Here is a 20,133-nt window from a genome sequence, read left to right as displayed (position 1 = left end):
TGGTAATTTAAAAGAACTTGAAATTAAATATTCTAATAATTTGAGATACTGATCTTTTGATTTTGATGAGCAGCAAGCTGTAATCATCAAAATGAAAACAAAAAAGTCTTGAAATATTTTACTTTATGTCTAATAATCTAGAATATAATATATATATATATATATATATATATATATATATATATATATATATATATATATATATATATATATATATATAAATATTGTTCATGAGTGGCAACATTTATTATTTTATATAGGGTGAATTCAGGTTGATTTTGCCATTGAGATGACTGGAAAACTGTCCCCCTATATATATCATGGTTATTACATAATTTGTGAATTTACTATACTAGTAATGCAGGGAAAACAAACTGCAAAATAGATAAAAATGGAAAACAATAAAATGCTGATAATATGCCTTTGCCATATTATATACATCATAATCCAGTAAGCGCTTCCTTGTGTGGTGTTAAGGGGTTTAAGATCAGAGGAGCAGATGGCTTTAGCATCCACACACCTGTTAACTGCGGCCACTGGAAATGCTGATCTGACTCTTTCCTTACTGCTCGACAGTGCATGGACGTACTGAACATACATTATGAACATGAACGTTCAGGACTGGCTCCGGTCTGCTGACGTGATGGTCTCTCTGCTGCTGGACTCTCTGGGGAATACAGACTATATGGAGGACTGGGATCTGTGTCTGAGATTACTGGAGAACCTGAGTTTGGATCTGATCGGTCAAGTGCAGTGTTTGTTGGAAGACCGAGCAGTTTGTGCTCATTTTCTGGGCTCGCTGTGGGCAGATGATCTCTCGGCCTGGGCTTTTTTCTACATCTAGACCTTCAAGTAACTTCTACAAAGCAACGGAGAACAATGTTCCAGAGGATTTCAATGCAGAAAAGCGTTCTGACTCTTCTCTTATCATCATATTTTGCTCAACTTCATTCAAAAATACGGCCTATATATAAAAAATAATTATTCTTGATGTATAAAGTCAAAAATGTCTAGAAAATTGACTAGTTTGCACTCCATGTAGGCTAATGATTGGCATCTGTAAATCAGCTGTCACTCTATATATCATTTCTTTGTTGGTGACATTTAAATGTTTCTAAAACACTTGAAATATAAATTAACTGGGACCTTTAAACTGTGTTTATTTTGTTACTAAAACTAAAATTTACATCACAAAATTGTAAAAAAAAAAAAAAAAAAAAAATAATTTTTAAATTGAATTGAATTGAATTCAGTATGTGAAATAAAATAACCTGAAGGACATTAAATCTCCATGTGTTTTTGTTAAACTAAATCTACTTTACAAAATTATTATTATTTTTTTAAATATAGGCCTAAATCAATGTAAATAAACACATTTCATGTCCATGTTTCCATGTTATTAAAACAAAAATTATTTAAATTAAAAAAAAAAGTAATTTAATATAAATACAGTAATATAAAATATAATAGATGGAGGAATCTTTAATCACCTCGTGTTTCCATGTTACTAAATCAAAAAATTTACTTCACAAAATTAGGCTTTATATAAACCTGTGAAAAACTACATTTCCCATAATGCATCCTGCGAACAGGAAGCGCGTCACTGCTCAGTTACGTGTCACGTCAAGAGGTTCTGTAAACAAATATCACGGACAGCATAATTTCTATCACGAGATGTGATCATTCACTCAGAACGGACCTAAGCTCTTTCTTCAGATATCGTCCTGACAGTCTGTTAAACTCGTAAGTATTTGTCCAGGTCTTTCCATAATGTTTTTTGACGGTCAGAGAATGAGTTGTGTCGGAAAAGTCCTCCGATAGATGTGACAGAACAGATGCTCTTTGACTCTGTACTATTAATTGCGCAATGATTACGTGTCCGAAATACATTTAGTGACCGGTATTTTTCGCTATTCAACCTTAACGAAATAATTTAAAACAAACGATATTACAGCGATAGTAATTTCAGTAGTTTGACACCGTTTTAACTTGTGTTTCTGGATACTTTCTTTTTAGTTCTTTGTATTAGCGTTTAGTTATTAATTTAGTGTAAATTAGTGTTATTATTTATTAATTAAAATGATTAAACTTCTTTGAATTATTTTATTTTTTATATTTTAATAATTCACGTTTAATCATTAACAATTGATTTAAGAGCAATAATTTTTCCAATACTTAAATATATATGTCTTTATATATATAATTATAATAATATATATGTATGTGTATATAATATAATATAATATAATATATATATACAGTCAAACCAAAACTTATTCAGACATTTTTTATATTTTTATATATTTTTACTAGTAGGACACTATAGTTCATTTATGTAAATAGGATAGCAAAATAAAGTAAGCTGTGACATATTATACCCAAAAATTCTTCATACAGTGGACTACCAGTAAAATTGATAAAACTTTGGAACCAAAAATTATTCACACTTTGACATGACCACGTTTTGCTTAAGTGTTATCTGACATAATTAAGATTATTTTTTTTCTGACAGTTTAACTCTGAGATTTTGTCATATTTTATTACCTTTTTTTTTAACTTTAGTGAATAAACTGAATTAATGAATGCAATTTTCAAGGTGTCTGAAAACATTTTGTTTTGACTGTAAATAATTAATTGATAATAATAAATTTATTTTATAATTTTAATTTATTTCATATTTTATTTTAGAATATTTCAATCATGTTTCATTTGCTAAAAAGAAAATTAATTTATATTAGTAACAATAAAGCATCCTAACCTCCCAATTCTCATTACTGATATATAGGGTGAATTCAGGTTGATTGGGACACTTTTTCCAAGTCCAAAAAGTGTCCCAATCACCCTGAATTCACAGATAAACAATTATGTATCACTATACATTTTAAAATGTAATATTTTATTTTTTCTTTTGCTTTGGGGGTAAAATTTATCCTTGGAAATCCTTTGTGAGATTCACCCTGTTTGATTCATTGGCAAACACACTCCAGCTATTATGGCTTAGATTAACTTGTTATTAATGTCAATATTAGATGTACGAATCTTGATGAAGTTGCTCTATCCAAACAGTGCTTGTGTCAATGGCGTGTCTTGTGCCAGTTTGACGGGTTACATGTGAAAGAGAGAGAGAGAGAGAGCAGTCAGGATGAGTGGCGTGGCGCTCGCGCTGGAGGTGGTGGTGGTGTTCTTCCTCGCGCTCTTCCTGTTGCACCGCTATGGAGATTTTCGCAAGCAGCATCGGATGGTCCTGTTTGCCACCCTCCTCGCCTGGTTCCTGTGCTTCCTCATCGTCTTCATCCTCCCGCTGGACGTCAGCACGGTGAGACCTTCTGGATGCATCCCTGAAAGCAGTTACAGACCGTAGTTAGAGGTGGTGTGGTTTAGTAGTTGGCAACTGAATGGTTGCAAGTGTTCTCAGTATGTGTGAGCTAAATGCAGTCATGGGAAATCATTTAAATATATATATTTTTGTGCAATCTTTATCAAATTTATGCAGTATAACTGGGAATTTAATGGGAAAAGTTATAGTAAATTCTCTTTACAACGCTGTAAAGTAGAGTTAGAATGGGGAATGATGTTTACATTTATAATTAAGGCATTTGACATATGCTCTTATCTGAGCCATTTACAAAACATGCTTTAGTGTATGCATGACTGCCATGATCAACAGATGGTAAGCATGCAATTCAGAACATTTCCTGCGGGTAAAAGAAACACTTACTAAACACTATAAACACCTAAATCTGTTGTCTTATTCTCAACCCCTGTGATGTTTTGTTTCCCTTGTGCATCTGCAGACCATATATAACCAGTGTGAGATTGATAATCAGGTCCACCTTGTGGCGAGCAACACTTTCATCCGTGATAATTCCTCCAACGCTTCGGTATTTCCGACACAAAGGTAAAGAGGTTTGCTTTGATCTAATGAATAGCTCTAGAAATAAAGCCTTGAAATTTGTTTAAACACTGTTGTACAAATAGTGCTAAGACTTTTTATGTTTAGTTAACATGCTGAATATGGTTATACATTAACTTTATCAACATCACACCACCTTCTCCTGATTATAGGGTCTCAAAGTCTTGCCATAAGCCTTGGAGTTACATCCCAGATGGAATTCTTCCCGTGTTTTGGAGGGTGGTGTACTGGACGTCACAGTTTCTGACATGGTGAGAGAGAAATTCCTGTGTTTCTTCACAATAGAGTGCAACAGTAAGGGTTCTGCAAATAAACATCTTTTCGAGACAGATCTACTGTGAGCTCTGATATTGTTAAATGTTTTAAAGGATTAGTTCACTTCAGATTTAAAATTTCCTGATAATTTACTCACCCCCATGGCATCCAAGATCTTTATGTATGTCTTTCTTCAGTTGAAAAGAAATGAAGGTTTTTGAAAATATTTCAGGATTTTTCTCCTTAAAGTGGACTGGGTTGAAGGTCCAAATGTCAGTTTCAGAGCAGCTTCAAAGAGCTCTACCTGATTCCAGACGAGGAATAAGGGTCTTATCTAGTGAGACAATCTGTCATTTTCTAAAAAAAAAAAAAAAAAGTATATACTTTTTAACCACAAATGCTCGTCTCGCACTGCTCTGCATCACGCATTACGTAATCACGTTGGAAAGGTCACGCGTGAAGTAGGGCTAAAAACTCCATCTCATTTTCTCCTCCAAGTTCAAAATTGTCCGATATCGTTGTTTTTTCGTTTTTTTGTAAAGGGCGTTTGGCTTAGTCTTTTTACGTTCGCTTTGTAGACACTGGATTGGTACTTCCGCCTACGTCACTCGTGACCTTTCCAACGTGATTACGTATTTGGACCTTCAACTTGTTGGTAACTGTTAAAGTCCACTGTATGGAGAAAAATCCTGGAATGTTTTCCTCAAAAACCTTAATTTCTTTTCGACTGAAGAAAGAAAGACATGAACATCTTGGATGACATGGGGGTGAGTAAATTATCAGGAAATTTGAATTCTGAAGTGAACTAATCCTTTAAGCTACAATGCAATATTTTCTCTCAATTAAAACAAAAAAGTAACCCTTTGGTGCTGTTTGGTCATTTTTCACCGAAAAGTTTTACGTTTTGTTTTTTAAATTTTTTATTTCAGCGGAATGGTACAAAACTCGGTAAAGGTTTTGGCACTTGATATGCGAACACATAAAAAAAATCATGGACATGATTTGAAAAGGTTAAACGGTCCTGGAAAAAAATAGTCCCATGTATTGTTCATGGTCAAAGGACTGCTTTGGAAATTAATATGAGGCAAATTTCATCTAGTCGAAGTGTTTGGTACTGCGCCCAAACAAAATCTTACTGAGAGCTAATTTTTTGAGATCTAAAGCTCAAATTTGGGACGCAGCTTGTTTAGATTTATGGCTTTTATTTTCCCAGTTTCAGAGTAAAATGGAAAATATATATTAAATATAAAAATTCAAAATAGTATTTTTTTGCATTTTTCATAACAATAAATGTAAAATTTTACAATGAACTTACAAAAAACGTTTTTCAAGTTATTTTCACTTCAGCAATAATCTGCCAAGTGTCATTTTTAAAAATAGACCAAACTGAAGTCTTTGCTCCAAATCATTAAAGATTAAAAATTGAATAAATTGATTATAACTACTGCATAAATAACATTTAATACCATAAAATCCCCTAAAAGTAAAAAATTTTAAATAAACAGACCGAAATATAGTACAATCATTTCATTGAAATAAAAACAATTTGGTCATTTTTGACCGACATGTGAACAGTACCAGAAATAAACATTACCTCAAATAAGCTCAGAAGTGAAAGCCCAGTCACTTGATGCATTTCAAATCATGCAGTCAGGTATATACAATATTTGTATTTGTATTTAAATATTGTGCAATTGAAAATATTGCAAAAAAATAAAAAAAATAAATACATTTTATCATTTAATGACTACAGTCATTAATTTGGTATTGTACTATATTTTTTTGTTTAGTTTTTTGCTATGCTTCATTGAATGAGTACTTCATGCCCACAAAAAAAAAAAAAAAATTAGTATATATTTTCAGGTACTTTGAATTAAAATGATTAATCAGCTAGTTAGTTTGGTTTACAGTATAGAACCTTAAAAAATTCTATTAAGAACACAAATGGGGAAAATACTTCTGGAACCAAGGCTGCTGAAATAACTGGGTTGTGTTCCATATAACAAAAACTACTGACAGACCAGTAACAGTAGCATTAGTGACAATAGGTCATTTTGTTTTTATGGCACTTGTTTAATTACAAATTCAATGACAGATTTTGCTCTTACTGAACGTCTTGTTCCCCTGTGCTCAGGCTCTTGATTCCCTTCATGCAGTCGTATGCACGCTCAGGAGGATTCTCCATCTCAGGGAAAATAAAAACAGCCCTGATAGAAAACGCCATTTACTATGGCACATACCTGCTTATCTTCTGCTCCCTGCTCATCTACGTCGCCGTCACTCCGAAGTGGCACCTCTCCTGGTCAGTGTTCTGTTCTCTTCTTTCCCCTTCATCCAATCACAATACTCCTTTCATTTGTAGACCAATGCACATCTCTCTTTCCTAATTGACATATTTGAACTAAACGCATTTTTAAAGGTCTGACTTGCGGACGATTGGCATTACCGCCGCCAACACCTGGGGGCTGTTCCTGCTGGTGTTGTTGCTGGGATACGGCCTGGTAGAAATCCCGCGCTCCTATTGGAGGGCATCGTGCCACGGGCAGCTGCTGGCAAAGACGTACTTTAAAGCAGCAAAATTGATGACGGAAAAAGCAGATGCCGAAGAAAACCTGGAAGATGTTATGGAGGTGAGAGATTGTCATTTCTTTGATCAAAGTTCATGCATTATCTTATAAAAAAATAAATGCACACTTAAATGTCCGCTCTTTTACAGGATGTCAGAACAGTTAATGAAACAATCAAATACAATCATCCTCTACGCAAATGCATTGACACTATTCTCAGAAAGGTAAGTTTCATGTAATCGTCATCCTACTGACTGTGCGGATGTAAATGTGGAGCCTTAACACCCTCATGTCTTTCCCAGTGTCCTGTAGAATACCAGGAAAAATTGGGCAGAAACATGGATGATTATGAGGATTTTGATGACAAAGGAAACCCTTATCCTAGTAAAAAGAGTTTAGTGAAACTACATAAACAGGTAATAAAAACACTGCAGCTATATATAATAATATCTCATGATTGAGACTTATGCATTGTATTAATATCTCCTGTCAGGTGATCTATGCTGTTCAGAGGCATAACCGCACACAAGTTCAGTGGCAGATTCTATTGGACGAGGCTTTTCACTTAGAGGATGTGGCCAAAAATGAGACAAGCTCCACCCACCAGTTTGTTCATAGCTTCCCCTCTGCAGAACCGCCTGGATGGATCAGCAAGTACCTGTACACACCCACTGTGGGTGAGGAAACCTGTGAATACATTCACTTTCTTTTGTAGTCGAAAATACCTTTCTGCTCTTAGTACAATAACACCTTTTATGAGCGATAGAGATCTGTAATCCTTCAACAGAGTAAAGGCCCTTTCACAATGAGCATGCCTATAAAAAGACTTTAAAACAATGCATTCCTATTGACCTTTTAGCAATTTAAAATGTTTTTCACGCTGACAATATATTCAGTGTGGGTGAGAAACACATCTGTATTCCAGCAGTTATGCGTCATTAGTCATATGTATCCGTGCACCAAAACTCGATCCTGTCTATAATACCCCACAAACAAATTCTGTGCAAGCATGTGTGAATACAAACACTTCTTCAATTTCATATGCTGTTCCAAAATGTAATGCGAAATGCAATTCATAATGTAATGCAAATGCACATTCTCAGTGTTACCATTAGGGGTGCTATTACAGACTGTTTCTTCTCTTATTATCACGACGTCATTTGCAACATTTGACTTTTCCAGGCCTGTAAATGATAATTTAGTTTTTCTTAATTTTTCCAGATATTTCATGACCTTGGGCTCCCAGAGTTCTCATAAACGCATGCACAAACTTACTAACATTACTTGAGTGATTAAAAAACATGGTTTTAGCATTTCCATGTGATAATGCAATAGACTTTTAAAAAAGATGGGACAGCGCTTCTCCGCTTCCTTCCACTGTAGAAAAATTAAGCCAAAATATCCCAGTAATGGTGGTTGCCGATTACATTATTCGAAGCCCGAGTCTCAAATACAAGCACAGCTGTCAATCATGATGTTATACCTCATTTTTATAGCATCAAATAACTAACTAAAACCAAACATACTGGAAAAATTTAACACTCGAACACACATCTGCATGATAAGAACTACCTAAAATGACAAACGATCTTTGGAGTAAGAAGTATTTGAAGTGTAACTGGATTTTTTAGTTTGGCTTGAGTCCTATTTGATTACATGGAGAGGGCGGGGTTTTTATGACCAATGCTGCTGCCAGCCACCAGGGGGTGATTGAAATGCTTTGGCTTCACCTCAAGAGGACTTCTAAGCTGTCCTAGGTTTGGGAGCTAGTTTTAGTTTAGTCCCAGAAACAAATGCTGTGATGCCAGACCCCCTCATGGAAGAAGAAAGCTGTCATGTTTACAGCTGTGACAATAAACACTTAGGAACCAGGATCAACTTAACGCTGGATTTTCAAAAGTATTTGTAATCTGTGGTTCCATTGTTGCGGTAAACTTGCACAACGTTCTGAATTTATAGATTCACGCACGTCTGTTATTGCAGAGACATCGACTTTACATTTTCACGCCCCTAAACATGACGCGGAACAAAACAAACTGTGATTGGTTGCATTACATGTCAGTCAAACATGCTCTTGGGTCTGCGACCAGACTGTTCCACCAAAACACACAAGTTTAGCGAGACTGCAATATTTGCAGAACAGTCTTTTGCCAAATGCTGACAGAAATATCAATAGTTTTCTTATCAAATGTCAAGCTTCTTTGAAAAGACTCTTTATAGTTTTTATGTTTGGAATGGTTAGCTCATTTCAGCACACATATCACTATTGTCAACTACCCGTGAACAGGACAAAGAGAAATTCTGGCCGTTGATATGCGATTAAGTTGTTCTCAGTGGCTCAGACCCCTCTGTCAATGGAGGTCTGCAGGATTTTTGTAATCCAAGTCTGATCGCTTATAGTAACAGAACACCTCATCACCATTTGCACAATTTGAGGTCTCATTCATGTCCGAAGCACAAACGTTGCACAGTAAAGATTTATATTGAAGGTTAAGAATTTGTTTAAATCACTAACCTTAAGTAATGAATGTTATAAGCTATGATATTGATTCAGAGGAACAGTTTGTATAGGTAATAACCTCATGCATCTCTCTCTGTCCTGTAGAGTGGTACTGGGAGTGTGTTTTCCGGCGCTGGTGTTATCGTGTGCTGGCTGTGCTTTTATGCATGTTCTCTGCAGCCGTGGTCTGGTCTGAATGCACCTTCTTCAGCACACAGCCCGTTTTGTCTCTCTTCGCTGTCTTCATCCAGCTCGCAGAGAGAGACTACAACTACGTTTACATAGAGGTGAGGGACACAAGCACAATTACACACATAATGGAGAAGGCTGTATACAGCCAATCTGAAAACTGCATACTGGCTCCAGCATGGCTGGGAAAATGAGCTTTTTGCCACGTGCATCAAGTGTTTTGGCTTTAAAACCACATTTTGCATTATTTTTATTAAAAAAATATTTGAGCCTATGACAGTGTGATTATTTAGCTGTTTTCAATTGCAAACAGTAACAATATAGAACAAGGTTTAATAAATATATAAACTACAAATATATTTAATTACATTTTAGGCATCCTAGATGTACTTTTGATGCTAAATTATCCACTGAGGTAAAAGTTAGAGCCCATTTTTACTTGAATTTGGTGCTAGGCTTGTTGCAGTTATCAATTAATCATCTGATCGTATTTATTTGATTTAGTCGCAATTATTTGAGATAAGCGCAATAATTGACGTGGTGTCTCCTTTTCCAGTGTAGTTTGTAATCAGGGTAGTCTGGCAGGGAGTAAAGAATAATGTTTTAAAGTACACAGAGATAGTCAAATATCGTCCTTCCTAAGAAATAAAGGTTTGTGGGTTTAATCAGAGTGCATTATATTATATTAAATTAGATTATAAATAATTAAATAAATTAAATAATATTAATTTTTTTACAGCATTAAAGTAAATCAAATGGGCCTATTTTATTATAAATTATAAAAATAGTTCTAGTCCTCGATTCTGATTGGTTGAGCCACGTTCGAAGCCGTTGTAAATTACTCTACAAACATACACCTGTGTCCTCATTATTATCAATATTACTTTGCCACTGCGTCTGTTTGTTTGGCAATCATTCCATTTCTGAAGAAGTACATTGGCGGAAGAATAATAGTTTTTATCAATAGCATTACATTTTATGTTTATTTTATGAAACCTTGCTAGGTATGTGGAATAAACTTTCCGTGTCATGCCTAACAACGCCCCTTAGCTGCTCTAAATTCACTGTAAACCATGGCTTCTTAGGGCTTATTTCTTAATTTTATTATATGTATGATTCCTTGTAAAAAAACAAAACAAAACAAAAAAAACATTTGGTTTACACTGTAAGTGACATGAACAAAACAGAATTAAATTGTTAATCACAATTATTTGAATGACAATTAATTATCAACACAAAATTCATGATTGTGACAGACAGGTCTACTTGGTGCTTTGCGAATATAAATTTTTGCACTTAAATGATGTTTGCAAGCCATTTTACTTGCATAATGTGACATTTATAATGTGAATCAGAAAAATAAGTCTTTTTATTGTTGACTTATTATTAGTGAAAAGTAGTTTGTGAGGTTGAAAGAAAAAAAAAACTACAACCTGTACATCTTCTTTGTCCTCTAGATGGCTTGTTTTGTCACCATATTCTTCTTGTGTTACTGCGTGTACTCCACTGTGTTCCGGATCCGAGTCTTTAACTACTATTACCTGGCCCCTCACCACCAGACGGACGCCTACAGCCTGCAGTTCAGCGGCATGTACGAAACACCATGTGACTGTTACAAAAACCATCTTGGGTTGTTTTGATGAGTTTCTGTATCAGTATTCAGCATATAATTCTGATTGATGCACAGGTTGTTTTGCCGTTTGACACCTCCGCTGTGTTTGAACTTTCTGGGTGTGATTCACATGGACTCCACCATCTCCCATCAGGAGAGAAAGCAGACAGCGTACAATTCAGTGAGTCACACACCACTCTTATGGGAAAATATGATAACATATCTACAACTAGCATGTAAGACTTTAATTTGCTGGATTATATTACTATAATAATTATAAGATTAATATTTTCATCCTTTTATTTAAAGTATATCTTCATGATTTTGCTGAAATAGCTTAAAATGGTGTTTATAAATGAGAACATAAATGAATAATATATTTTAGATTTATTTAAATGTATGCATGTAACGATAATTGGTAATAAACAACAATATTTATTTTACTACATTTAAATTAAACCATAATTTACTAGAAAGGCAATATGGCGACTTCTGTGAACTCTTTTTATTGATAATGCAAACAAAAGGCTGAATTTGTGTTTTGACCACTATTTTAGCTACTGTGCTTTAAGTCAGAGATGCTATTAAAATATCTTTGTCTAATATGTCTATAGGAAAAGTAATTTGCCAAATAAAAAGCATATTTAAAACAACATTAATTATTTTGCCTAATTTTTATTTTATATCATATATATTCAGTATATCACCCAGCTGCATTAATACTTAAGGCCACATCTCTCAAATCTTTCTCTCTCTCTCTATGATAGATAATGGGATCCATGCAGGTCCTGTCATTCATCGCTAATGGATTTTATATTTATTATCCTATGCTGATCGTTCTGCTCTGCATTGCAACTTACTTCAGGTGAGATGTAACTCCAATAAAATATTAAGCTTTGAAATATTATAGAGATTGTTGTTGTTGGAAGGCTGTTAGCTCTTTGTTTTTCCTTTGTTCTTTCTAGTCTGGGCACACGCTGTCTGAATTTGCTGGGCTTCCAGCAGTTTATGGGTGAGAATGATCTGACCTCTGACCTGGTGGACGAGGGGAGAGAACTCATCCGGAGAGGTACTATAGGTTAAATTTGTAAATTATATCAAATAAAAAAAATTATATATCATGTTATAATTTCATTGTCTTTAAAATGCTCTAATAGTTGCTCTGGTTTTCAGAAAGAAGAAAACGGCAGAGGACAGAGGATGGCGAGAACAGACGGAGAGTGAGTTTATTTCTGCCTAAACTGCCTCACAGTTAATGATGAGGGTAATGATTCCCTGGTAATCACTGATATTGTACCTGTCTGAACCCTGTTTATATGTCTGTCAGGATTGGAGGGAACGCTACAGTGAACAGAGGGAAAGATATGCCGGGAGGAGCAGAAGTGTGTACTCGGAGCTGAAGGACACGGATGGCTCCAGCACAGACTCTGGCAGAGGTGAGGAGGATTCACTCTGTTAGTCTTACTGGAAAATACTCCTGCTTTGACTTCTCGGTCAGATGTGATAAAGAGCGTTGGGTTTGTGTGTGTGTGCAGCTCAGTCTCGTAGAGATCGAAACGACAAGGTCGAATTACTACAAGACGTTGAACCATTGGACTTTACTGGAGAAGAACCGCTGGAAACAGATAACAGGAGGTCTGTAGTACTATATCTCACAATATAAACACATACTTTCAGTTATGGGAACTAATAGCTTGAGAACACTGTTTTTCTCATGCATTTTTATGCTGTCACTCAGAACTCTTTTTTTTAAAAGACAATGTATGGTATATATGGAAGCCCGTTTCCGCCACTAAAAAAAAAAAAAAAAAGATTAATTGCGACTTTTTATCTCAGAATTGCGAGTTATAAAGTCAGAATTCTGAGATATAAAGTCGCAATTGCGTGATAAAAAGTCAGAATTCTGAGATATAAAGTCGCAATTGCGAGTTATAAAGTCAGAATTCTGAGATATAAAGTCGCAATTGCGAGTTATAAAGTCAGAATTCTGAGATATAAAGTCGCAATTGCGAGTTATAAAGTCAGAATTCTGAGATATAAAGTCGCAATTGCGTGATATAAAGTCAGAATTTCTGACTTTTTCTCACTACTGTTAAACGTTATTTCTCACAGTTCTTACTTTGCTTGCGTTTCCTTTCATTGCGACTGACCATCAGGATTACTGCTTTGTTATTATTATACATTAAATAGACCATCAGGATTGCTGCTTTGTTATTTTTATACATAAAATAGAGGACATCATAAATGATTATTTTTAGCGCCGATTTACCAATAAAGAAATATTGATTTTACTGGAGGAGACACATAAAGATTAGTCTCCGGACATATGCATTATGCAGGAATATATGCATATAGAATGTTTCCACGGTAACCTTGTACACAGCGTTTCAAGGAGAAAAAAACAGCTTTTACTGCCATCTAGTGGGCTTAATACTAAAACAACCAATACCTATCATGTTTCATTAACTTTGCAACTCAAGGGTAGAATCATGCAATTCTGCAAATTACAGTCGAGGTATTTGGACAATAAAAGTTGTTTTTAACAGAATGGATACACTAATGAATTTTACACGATAATAACAATATCATAATAATCATAAGGAGAAAAAGAATCAGCTGTGGCGGAGGCGCAATAAATCAGACAAAGATGAAGTGGCACATTTTAATACATCCAACAGCTTCAGACTTCACGGCAGCACGGCTATCGTTGATGCACTGTTATAGACAGAGATACTTATGGAAGCCCGTTTCCGCCACTAAAAAAAAAAAAAAAGATTAATTGCGACTTTTTATCTCAGAATTGCGAGTTATAAAGTCAGAATTCTGAGATATAAAGTCGCAATTGCGTGATATAAAGTCAGAATTCTGAGATATAAAGTCCCAATTGCGTGATATAAAGTCAGAATTCTGAGATATAAAGTCGCAATTGCGTGATATAAAGTCAGAATTCTGAGATATAAAGTCGCAATTGCGTGATATAAAGTCAGAATTCTGAGATATAAAGTCGCAATTGCGTGATATAAAGTCAGAATTCTGAGATATAAAGTCGCAATTGCGTGATAAAAAGTCAGAATTCTGAGATATAAAGTCGCAATTGCGTGATATAAAGTCAGAATTTCTGACTTTTTCTCACTACTGTGAAACGTTATTTCTCACAGTTCTTACTTTGCGAATGAATTTTGCACGATAATAACAATATCATAATAATCATAAGGAGAAGAAGAATCAGCTGTGGCGGAGGCGCAATAAATCAGACAAAGCTGAAGTGGCACATTTTATACACCAACAGCTTCAGACTTCACGGCAGCACAGCTATCGTTGATGCACTGTTATAGACAGAGACACTGACCATCAGTTTATTGCGAGAAAAAAGTCTGAATTCTGACTTTTTATCACGCAATTGCGACTTTATATCTCAGAATTCTGACTTTATAACTCGCAATTGCGACTTTATATCTCAGAATTCTGACTTTATAACTCGCAATTGCGACTTTATATCTCAGAATTCTGACTTTTTATCACGCAATTGCGACTTTATATCTCAGAATTCTGACTTTTTATCACGCAATTGCGACTTTATATCTCAGAATTCTGACTTTATAACTCGCAATTGCGACTTTATATCTCAGAATTCTGACTTTTTATCACGCAATTGCGACTTTATATCTCAGAATTCTGACTTTTTATCACGCAATTGCGACTTTATATCTCAGAATTCTGACTTTTTATCACGCAATTGCGACTTTATATCTCAGAATTCTGACTTTATATCACGCAATTGCGACTTTATATCTCAGAATTCTGACTTTTTATCACGCAATTGCGACTTTATATCTCAGAATTCTGACTTTTTATCACGCAATTGCGACTTTATATCTCAGAATTCTGACTTTTTGTCACGCAATTGCGACTTTATATCTCAGAATTCTGACTTATCACGCAATTGCGACTTTATATCTCAGAATTCTGACTTTTTGTCACGCAATTGCGACTTTATATCTCAGAATTCTGACTTTTTATCACGCAATTGCGACTTTATATCTCAGAATTCTGACTTTTTATCACGCAATTGCGACTTTATATCTCAGAATTCTGACTTTATATCACGCAATTGCGACTTTATATCTCAGAATTCTGACTTTATAACTCGCAATTCTGAGATAAAAAGTCGCAATTAATCTTTTTTTTTTTTTTTTTTTTTAAGTGGCGTTTTTTTTTTTTTTTTTTTAGTGGCGGAAACGGGCTTCCATAGATACTGACCATCAGTTAATTGCGAGAAAAAAAGTCAGAATTCTGACTTTTTATCACGCAATTGCGACTTTATATCTCAGAATTCTGACTTTTTATCACGCAATTGCGACTTTATATCTCAGAATTCTGACTTTATAACTCGCAATTGCGACTTTATATCTCAGAATTCTGACTTTTTATCACGCAATTGCGACTTTATATCTCAGAATTCTGACTTTTTATCACGCAATTGCGACTTTATATCTCAGAATTCTGACTTTTTATCACGCAATTGTGACTTTATATCTCAGAATTCTGACTTTTTATCACGCAATTGCGACTTTATATCTCAGAATTCTGACTTTTTATCACGCAATTGCGACTTTATATCTCAGAATTCTGACTTTATAACTCGCAATTCTGAGATAAAAAGTCGCAATTAATCTTTTTTTTTTTTTTTTTTAGTGGCTTTTTTTTTTTAAGTGGCTTTTTTTTTTTTTTTTTTTTTTTAGTGGCGGAAACGGGCTTCCATAGGTATATGACATTGACAATATATTTAAATTTAAATGTTTTACATATTTAAGGATTCATAAATTGTTATTTTTTATACAACACTTTTTACCCATGTAAAAAAGAAGGTAAACCCACCAGTAAATAACCTACAGGAAATGCTTCTTTCTTTTGTTTGACTATTTTATTTAAAGGTGCAATATGTAAGATTTTTGCAGTAAAATATCCAGAAACCACTAGGCAAGTGTTCTATATTTTGTTCACTTGAGTACTTACAATATCCCAAATGTTTCCAACTATTTGTCAACTGTGAGAAAATTGCAATTTTAACCAAGGCTCCGGGACGTGTGAGGAGTTGCCTGTCAATCGCGTTACCCTCAGTTTCCGGTTTTATTTTGTGGAAACCTTGGAAACACCAAAGACGCTTTAATATATTACATGTTTTAATAGACAAGGGAACAACTGTTTTGATATATTTATAGACAGAAAACGAATTATAGTTATATATCTCAACACGTTTAGTCTTATTGTTTAAATCAAATTCTCTTGATTTTTTTGCGAGTACCATGCTTTACCATGCCTCAGAGAAAAAGTTTTGTGAAATAGCTAACATAGCATAATCAGATGCAGCTTTATTTTTAGTAACAGTAATACAGAATTTTCTCCATCATACAATACGTTTTAAAATTAATTGCATGCCATTTATCAACACAGTCATCCAGCATTTAATATGATATTGTAAAATGGATCTATCTTACAGCAGTGTGTAACAGAGTCTCACAGCAGCCGCCGAGCGAACGCAACACTCTCAAATGTATCTAATATGATAAACAGAGCTGCGTTACCTCATACTCATGACTGGAAAAGTGGAAGCGGCGCCGGCGACTGTGTCATAATAAATGTCCCGCTGCTCGTGAGGCGAGTGTCGCGCAATCGCTCCAGCTCCTCGTTCAGCTCCACAACACTCGCTCCTGCTCTGCTTCATACTACAGTAATGTTAATAATCGCATCCATGAACATGATTTCTTCCCAAGGCCTATTCCGATTATTTCCACCGGCTGTGATGTGAAGACCCAAGATTTCTCGCTCAAACTTGGCGTCATCAAGCTACGCCTTTGTTTTGAATAGGCCTCTAGCGACCTCTAGCGGACAGAAATATTACATATTGCACCTTTAATAATTCATTGTTTAACCGATCAGACTTTAAAGTTAAAGGTGAGAATATTAAGATAAATATTAATTGGTTATTCAAGAATTTTTTTCTATATTTAAATGTATATGTATATTAAATGTGTGTGTAAATGTATATATAAAATATAATATATATATATATTATATTATATAACTCAGCTAATTACCTTTTGTGATATTAAGTAGACATTCAGGGATTTCTACAGACATTGCTGATTTACATTTACTCACTGATGCTTTTACAGAAAGTGACTTAAAAATGGTTAATATTACAAGCTATTTATCATGAGATCATTGATATTTGCTGCACACAATGGCAATTTCAAGTATAAGTTACAAGAAGAAACTGTTAGGAAATTAGGCATTTTCAAGTATTTCATTGAAGAACATGGAGTTCTCTCATTGTTAATGGAAGTCATTGTCTCTCTGTAGGTATGCTGGAGGACATTACCTCTCGACCTCTGCATCTCGTAGCCGCATCTTTGATGATGTATGAGAACAAAGAAAACAATAAAGGGAAACTGTTTGCACTTTTTAATCTACACACTCTTCCTGAAGTGTCCAGTGAGAGACTGCAGCTTTAACACTTCTGTGTGTCTCTTTGTATGAGTTTTCTGTATGTGTGTGTGTGTGTGTTGCTCTTACCTCCCATTGTCCCTTTACTTCCAGATGAAGCCAAAATAGCAAACCCCACATACACAACTGTAGTGCTCTGAAGGTACAGCATCTTCACATCAGTGACGGTTACTTTACATGCAGAAGAACATTTAATATGTGGCTGAAAAGGGAAGAAAAAGTCTCACGTTAGTCTCTTTAGAATCTTATTTTGAAGTTTAAAGATTCAGTTTTGACCTCTGACCTTTCACCATCAGGATGAGAACATGTTTGACCAGTAAATGACCTACAGGCAGAGATGGGCACAAATATATCAAAAATTTAGTTACAAATTACAAATACTTACTCATCAAATGTATTTAAATAAAGTACAAAATACTGCTGTGAAAATACAAGAAATTTGTAATTTGAAAATATAAAAATACAAACAAAATTCACACACAATCACAAGTGCGAGAGTAACAGTGCAGTTAGATACACGTAAGAGAGAGTTGCTCTCAGTTATGTATAGCCAAAGCATTCAAAATCACTAACAACTATTTAACAGTAGAATTAAGAAATTCTAAGAAATTCACCTGCGGATATAACTGCGATCCGCGCATCGCTAGACAGCGCACGTCATGCTTTAGCTAGCAGTCTAAGTAAATTTACAAGTTCTAGCCATTTGCGTTAATCTTTTTAAAATTCAGTGAATAATATCTGATAGTATATTTTACTAGATACTTTACCTTAAAGCAGTTTGACTGAGCACAAAAGCAGCTTCTTTACCTGCTTCTGACCTTGATTACCGCCATCACCTGCTTTCAAATGGAGCGGCATTTAATAGACAGAGCCGTAGTTCACTGACAAGCCACGCAATATCGCGTTCATATCGCAGATGAATCACCTTCAATAATGAACGCGATATTGCGTGGCTTGTAAGTGATCTACGGCTCTGTCTATTTAGATTTAGCGGTAATCAGGGAGCCGGCTTTACTGACGAAATGCGCGTGACAATCGCATGCGATTAATCGTGCAGCCCTACTTGCTATGCAAAGTAAGACAGACATCACTCATGAACTCCACAATCGAAACAGCAGCCGCGTTTTACGGTGCATTCACACAGGCCGTAGGCGTTAACACTTTTCTTTTACTTTGAATGGGTGATGTCATGTGTTGCCGAACTGAATTGTGGGTCGCTTGACTCGCGTTGCTCACCGCAGCAGTTGAAAATTTCTCAACTTTTCAAGCACCAACGCAAGCGCCAGCCAATCAGATTGCTTAGCGTTGACGCCAATGTCCTGTGTGACTGCACCGTTACAGTTCCTCCTGAGACAAAACAATGAGCTTATGATGCGTTCATGCCGTAACTACTGTAATTAAGAGATGGCAACCCGTGACATTATACTCAGAGTGGTTTGTGACTGCGTTTCAATGGCAACGCTATCAATGCCGAAATGAATGTGCAGCAGTCAGATGCTACAGGTCTGTGCTCTCTAAGTTGTTTATGTTCATTATTATTGTAATGTTATGTGCTTTGAGACATAAAGTAGTTTTACGCAGTCTCTCATGACGCTTTTGCACTGCTGTGCGTGTTCATGTGTTTTGGAGGAGGCGTGGCTTTGGAGACGCTCTGAAGGGAGGTTGGGATTCTTATGCTTGCAAAGCTAGCTCGCTATTGCTAGCTTCTCCGAAAATGACCTTCCCTACCCTTAAACCTGGTGATGAAAGTTATTGTATGCGAGAATAAAATAATATATTTGAATGTATTTGAAATTTTTTAAATACATAATACTGTCTCTCAAAGTATTTAATTACAAATTACATTTGATTTTTTAAGGAAAATACAAATTACAAAAGTAATTAAATACGTATTTTAAATACATTTAATTAAAATACTGCCCATCTCTGCCTACAGGAATGCTTCTGTCTTTTGTTTGAGTATTTTGTTTAATTGTTCATTATTTAACAGATCAGACTTTAAAGTTACTGATAAAAAAATATGAAGAAAATATCTCATTTTGGTTATTAAGCTCATGTTTTGTACTGTAAACTTCAAATCTGTTTCATCAAAAGTGAATGCATATAACAAGAATGCTGTTTTATTATTTCAGTTATGTTCTATTTATTATAAATGTCTCTGAATTAATATTAAATAACTGCTCAGAGCTACTGACATTTTGAAGGACAATTTGTGCTTTTTTTTTTTTTTTATGTCACAAATCTGTATAGCAGTTGTTTCTTTCTTTTATTTGTGTTCTTGTTTGTTTGCATTTACTCAATACCTCAAATAAATATTCATGAGATCTTAATTACCTTTGTGAATAACTGAATGAGAGAAAAAATGTCTTGATATTTTAATGCTGCTTAGTGGCAGGATTGAGTGTTTTTAAAGAACACAAAAAATCTATGGTATCATCAGTCAGCTTGCATACACCAAAATTCAGAGTTTAAAAATCATAGTTTTTTTTTTGTTTGTTTTTTTGCCATTTCAGTTGCCATTTCTATTTTTGTTCTACCTCTGCCTATAAAGTACTTGATAATTTGAATTTCATTCACACAAAACATTAGC

General features: G+C 34.9%; 1 protein-coding gene across 2 annotated transcripts; it reads left to right on the top strand.

Annotated features, from left to right (window-relative positions):
* Positions 1–1,606: 1,606 nt before the first annotated feature.
* lmbrd2a (LMBR1 domain containing 2a) lies at positions 1,607–19,873 on the top strand. 2 transcript variants are annotated; one of them, XR_010896954.1, is made up of 19 exons: positions 1,607–1,743; positions 3,067–3,316; positions 3,795–3,898; positions 4,066–4,164; positions 6,303–6,470; positions 6,588–6,798; positions 6,885–6,959; positions 7,038–7,151; positions 7,229–7,412; positions 9,341–9,522; positions 10,882–11,015; positions 11,112–11,217; positions 11,804–11,901; positions 12,002–12,105; positions 12,210–12,256; positions 12,364–12,472; positions 12,572–12,671; positions 17,400–17,531; positions 17,637–19,873. XR_010896954.1 is itself a non-coding variant. In XM_067407537.1 (18 exons), the coding sequence occupies exons 2-18, from the start codon at positions 3,143–3,145 to the stop codon at positions 17,461–17,463; spliced, it is 2,073 nt and encodes a 690-aa protein (XP_067263638.1). In that variant the 5' UTR covers positions 1,607–1,743; positions 3,067–3,142; the 3' UTR covers positions 17,464–19,873. The 2 variants fall into 2 exon arrangements, 1 of the variants encoding a protein (XP_067263638.1); XM_067407537.1 differs by having other exon boundaries at positions 17,400–19,873.
* Positions 19,874–20,133: the final 260 nt, after the last annotated feature.

The sequence above is a fragment of the Chanodichthys erythropterus genome, chromosome 13 (assembly GCF_024489055.1).
Source record: "Chanodichthys erythropterus isolate Z2021 chromosome 13, ASM2448905v1, whole genome shotgun sequence".
Taxonomy (NCBI): domain Eukaryota; kingdom Metazoa; phylum Chordata; class Actinopteri; order Cypriniformes; family Xenocyprididae; genus Chanodichthys; species Chanodichthys erythropterus.
Note: the sequence above shows the minus strand (reverse complement) of the source record. Positions and strands in the feature narration are given on the sequence as shown.